Here is a 5297-nt window from a genome sequence, read left to right as displayed (position 1 = left end):
CTGATGTATGTAAAGCGCTGTGGAATATGTTAGTGCTATATAAAAATAAAGATTTGATTTTTAAAGATTTGAAATGCTGAAGGACATCTTAAAAAGACCACTACATGTCAATTAATGATTTGCATTTGTGATCAACCGAAGGTGAAAGAAAACTTAGTGTAACCTATCTATATATCTTTCTGTTTGTGTGATAAGTACCTTATTTGACTATTATTAGTTATCTAAGTATCATGGATTTTCTACAAGCACCCCTGGTAATGTTACTAATGACGCTTGTGTGGTGTGGGTGCTGCCTGCTGATGTCAGTGGGATGGCCTCTACCCCTATATATAGAGCTCTGTGCAGCCCTCAGAGCAGCCTGGACCAGCACCATGGAGAGCTCCCGCAGAGCCCTGCTCTCACTGCTCAGCTCCACACTCCTCCTCCTGGTGCTCAGAGGCAGCTGTGAGGACACAGACTACCTGGAGAGCAGGTCCCTGGACTTCTACTCCCCCATAGACAACAACGTCCATGAGAAGGAGCTGGTATGTGATACTCATTCCAATCCAGGCGTGACACTAGCATCTCATAGACCTGGAAGTCTTAAATATTCTCATTCTGTCCAGTGCAGAAGTGTTGTCAGAGGTCCTCAGTAAGGGTTGTCATATTATCAAACTTAGTAGTGTATGGCCAGTATATACTAATCATCCATATATCCACCTGATGAGCCTGTTCTGTTTCAGATTGATGCTTTGCAAGAAGTGTTAGAAAAACTGAAAAGTAGAAAGCTTCCATCATTTGAGAAGAAGTATGGACAAGTGCCCATGGTGAGTGATGCCTCCATTTACTGGTCATTACTACTTATTACAGCCTATGTAGACAGTCATATACAGGTTTTCACTATGCACTCAGTACAGGTAAGTGCTTTCTTCCAGTTCAGGCTAGAAACAGTCAGCGTCAGGGTTTTATATCTCTATGGGCTCGGAATATACAGTTCACATTTCAGAGTGACTTTACACTTAATATAAGTTTATACTTCCCCTTATTTTCCTTGTATATTACTGTTATCCATGGAAGCATCAGCATTACACCGTTATGAATCAATATCAATGAATCGGCTAATTAAATTAAGAAAATAGAAGCTTCTGGACAAGATTGTTGTAAATACACGGCAATTCCCAATCCAGACTTATGTAATAAAACCGTTAACACTGGGTTAGAATAATTTGTACTTTTTATATGACGTTAATTTATATTATATTAATTCTTTCATTTATTTCTATCGTCTGTAAAAATATTCAAAACAGAGTTACCAAAATTCCAGGACAGTTACTAAAAACAGGGCAGTTTTTTCCATTGCCTTTAAAAAAATGTTGGTGCTTCCTTGAATATTTACAAGCTGGAGAAACGTGTGCAGTAATATCATTTTATAGTTCAGAGTGAATGCAGTTAATGTCTTCATATAAGACTTGTGGATTGTACACACACAGCACGTATCATCTTATTGACATGGTTTTTCAATGTGTCCGTAAACAATATTGTCTGTCATTGATTTTTTTGATAATCTGTCCAGATTAAAATATAACAAGATGACAACCCTGATTCCAAATCCCTGTACAGATATTGTCATCATATACACTATGTAATTTACTTATCTCAGCACAAGGGAACATGTAAAGGCGATTTATTATACTGATAATGCATATATGAATAATCATTGTGTATTTTCACTGTGGAAAGAGGCAGAAACAGATATAGGATAAACATGCAAACTCCATGCAGGTATTTTCCTTGATGCTAGGACTTCAATACAATTAAAGGGAATCTGTCAGCAGGTCTTTGCTGCCTCATGTGATTGCAGCATGAAGTAGGCAAGGCAATTCTGAATCCAACAGTGTATCATTTAGATTACTGGCTGCAGCCATTCTAACACAATCTTAATTTTTAGCTTTAATCATGTAGCAGAGCTGAGAGAGTTGCCTCCGCCCATACCAGGGTCTCAATAGAGATTGTACATTGGCAGTGAGGTGTCAATCACAGGAGGTGGCATGTCAGACTGCCAAGCCAGCTAGAGCTAGCAATGATAATCACCAAGTGATAAAGCCTTTGGTTTAAGTAAACAACAGAACAGAGCCTGATAAGAGGCATAGTTGCTTTTTGTATTTTAACCCCTACAGCATGCTGGCTTCAGCTTACATAGCAAAAACCTGCTGGCAGATTCCCTATAAGTTTGATTTATATGAACTGTATGGCAGCACAGAACGACTGACTATCAGCCACTTTTTTTGGAGATTGGTGGTCTTTCACTAAGCTGTTTACATAGGCAGACCATTCTTAACGGTGTTCATTGAACAATCTATAATTCGTTAGGTGTGCATAGGCTGCCCAGAATGATGATCTTTTGTACACCATAAAAGATAATTTTACCCTTAGATTAGCATTTTTCTCATTTATTGGGTGATTGCAGCTTGCTGATACTGCGTGATAATTGAGAAACAAATATTCCTAGGAACATTCATCCATGATAATCCAGCAGGGTAAATTCACATTTTGTCATTATAGCGGATAATGTGCAGATATTGTGATAAAATGAAGTTAATATTTACAATCTACTAGTAAAAGATTTGGATGTACAAATCAAAGCTCAGAATTATATAACCAATTTTTTTTTTTTCTGTGGGGTATAGTACAACTGCATATGAAAAAAATGGCAGATTGCTACCCTACCCCACCTAAAGAAAAATATAAATAAAAAATAAAATATGTTATCAATTATGCAAACTGTTTGACCTTTGTATTAATTAGAAGTTTAGAAGATACCTCACTAATTGAAAATGAAATTGTGCTACATTGTATCATTTGGAAACTTGACGGTCAATGATACAGGGTGAAAATCATTGCCCAGTGTATAAATAAATGTCTAGTGATGAAATAAATAATTTCAATTTGCCCCTTATGTCATTGATTGCATCTGTTTTGCTGAAACAAGAAAATGATTTTGTCATTAGAACAAAAAGTAAGAAAAAAAACAAACAATGTACAAATCACATCTGAATAATTTCTATTTTTTCTATTTATTCACAAAAAGTAGATCTAATATTTAATACAATGTATTCTAATGAAAAATAGCATTATAAAACAGATATATATATATGTGTGTGTGTGTGTGTGTGTGTGTGTGTGTGTATATCTATCTATCTATCTATATATATATATATAAATATATATAAAATAGCTATATATATCTATATATATGTATATATATATATATATATATATATATATATATATTTGTATATCCATCCTGTGCTATTTTGTGCAGAATTATATTGTTTTATTGAAGTGGATTTGCATTTCCTTTCTTTTGCAGTGTGACGCAGGAGAGCAGTGTGCTGTCCGGAAAGGTGCTCGGATTGGGAAACTGTGTGACTGCCCTCGAAGGACTTCCTGCAATACTTTCCTGTTAAAGTGTTTATGAGTGTGATATGAAAATGAGGGTCCTTCCCAGATATTATTGAGAGATAGAAAGCAGAGTATGATTTTTACATGAAGTATTTTTTTTATTCCTGTTCTAGCTCTTACTTGAATGTGCTAATTTATCTGTCCCTGTATTTCATTATTTTGTACATAAAAGTTCCGTAAAATATATTTCTAGCATGTAGTTATGTGTAATAAAGGGTTTTTGTTATAGATGTTTGTTACTGTATGCACATATGGAGGCAATGCACACTCTGGTGGGAAAAAAAGAGAGAAAAAGTGATTTGAGTGGACATGAATTGTCTTTGGTCTGAAATAGATGAGATTTAAAGGGAATCTGTCAGCAGGTTTTTGCTCCCTTATCTGAGACAAGCATGATGTAGGTAAAGAGATCCTGAATCCAATGATGTATCACTTAGATTACTGGTTGCAGCGGTTCTGAAACAATTAGATTGTCATGTAGCAGAGCTGAGATCTGCTCCCACCCACCCCAGGCTCTCTATAGATATTTGCACATTGACAGTGAGGTCTCACTCAGAGGAGGGGCATAATGGACTGCCATGTGCATGACATTGCAGTCCAAACAATGAGAAGTCCTACTAATTAAACAAACATAGCAGATAAACTGATAGACCTTGACAAAAAGGGGCAGCACTAAATTCTATTTTTTAACCTTTACAGCATGTGGTCTTCAAACTACATTGCAAAAACCTGCTGACAGATTCACTTTAAGTGACAGAACACAATTACTAGGCAATCATGTTCTCCTCAATTAGATTAATCCTATTTAATTTTTATCTCACTAGATGGCAGAGAATTGCTAAAGTTTTATTAAAAAATGTAATTCCATCCAGCCCTGTTGTAATAAAATGTTATAGAAGAATGTGCGCTCGTATAATGCAGTGATAAAGCCAACTCAAGAACTGTGCCGAAACAATATAATTAATACAAGTAATACATAAGTTCTGAATGTTCTTTTACATCTGTGGCAACTGTAAATATTAAATTATTACATGACTCACCCACCTAATGAACGCAACTTTGCTGTTAACCAGTTACATCCCACTGTCAATCTCTGAAACCAGGATTTACCATGCGCTGTTGTGGAGTGTGTCATTCCCCGCTCCCATCCACTGCCCTGTAACATGATTGCGGGGCGCCGATGGTTTATCATGACTGCCGGGGGGGGTCAGGTGTTGATCCCTGTCTCTGTCATGATGAACGTCCTGTGACTGCAAGCTGTGAGACGGTGCTCATAGGAGATCAGCATTTCTGTTGTACAGAGCGGTGTTGATGCCATGCTCTGTACAGCACAAGCGATCGTTAGATCACAGCTTCAAGTAAATATAATAAAAAGTGAGAAGAAATGTTTTTAAAAAAATATGAAAAAAAACCACGTTCAAATCGCCCCCTTTTGGCATACTGAAAATAAAACAATTAACAAAATTAAACACATATTTTGTATTTCTGCATTCATAGATGTCTGATCAATCAAAGTGTAAAATAAATTAATCATTTAGTAAACCGTGTAATGGAAAAAAAACAAAATGCCAGAATTATGTTTTTTGGTCGCCGCAACATTACAATAAATTGCAAGAAGAGGCAATCAAAACATTTATCTACCGAAAAATTGTATAAGTAAAAACATTAGCATAGAGTGCAAAAAAAATTAGCCATCACACAGCCCCTGATATCAAAAAATATAAACCTTTTGGGTCTCAGAAAATGAAGCCAAAAGCAATTTTTTTTTTACACAAACGCCTGACATTTTTTCCAACAATTAAATAAAAGAAAAACTATGCATGTTTGGAATCTACGTACTCGTACTGACCTCGGAAATC

At 35.9% G+C, this 5297-nt stretch overlaps 1 protein-coding gene across 1 annotated transcript; it reads left to right on the top strand.

The window, feature by feature from the left end:
- Positions 1 to 369: 369 nt before the first annotated feature.
- CARTPT (CART prepropeptide) lies at positions 370 to 4940 on the top strand. Its single transcript, XM_075342191.1, has 3 exons — positions 370 to 524; positions 723 to 806; positions 3350 to 4940. The coding sequence occupies exons 1-3, from the start codon at positions 372 to 374 to the stop codon at positions 3455 to 3457; spliced, it is 345 nt and encodes a 114-aa protein (XP_075198306.1). The 5' UTR covers positions 370 to 371; the 3' UTR covers positions 3458 to 4940.
- The last annotated feature ends 357 nt before the right edge of the window (positions 4941 to 5297 follow it).

This window comes from Anomaloglossus baeobatrachus, chromosome 1 (assembly GCF_048569485.1).
Source record: "Anomaloglossus baeobatrachus isolate aAnoBae1 chromosome 1, aAnoBae1.hap1, whole genome shotgun sequence".
Lineage (NCBI taxonomy): Eukaryota > Metazoa > Chordata > Amphibia > Anura > Aromobatidae > Anomaloglossus > Anomaloglossus baeobatrachus.
This window is presented reverse-complemented; position numbering and strand designations above follow the sequence as displayed.

What these genes read in the sequence shown, in the direction of transcription:
- CARTPT (XM_075342191.1), top strand. Translation starts at nt 372, where the DNA reads ATGGAGAGCTCCCGCAGAGCCCTGCTCTCACTGCTCAGCTCCACACTC. An exon ending in ACGTCCATGAGAAGGAGCTG is followed by an intron (nt 525 to 722) that starts GTATGTGATACT and finishes GTTCTGTTTCAG; the next exon opens with ATTGATGCTTTGCAAGAAGT. An exon ending in AGTATGGACAAGTGCCCATG is followed by an intron (nt 807 to 3,349) that starts GTGAGTGATGCC and finishes TTTCTTTTGCAG; the next exon opens with TGTGACGCAGGAGAGCAGTG.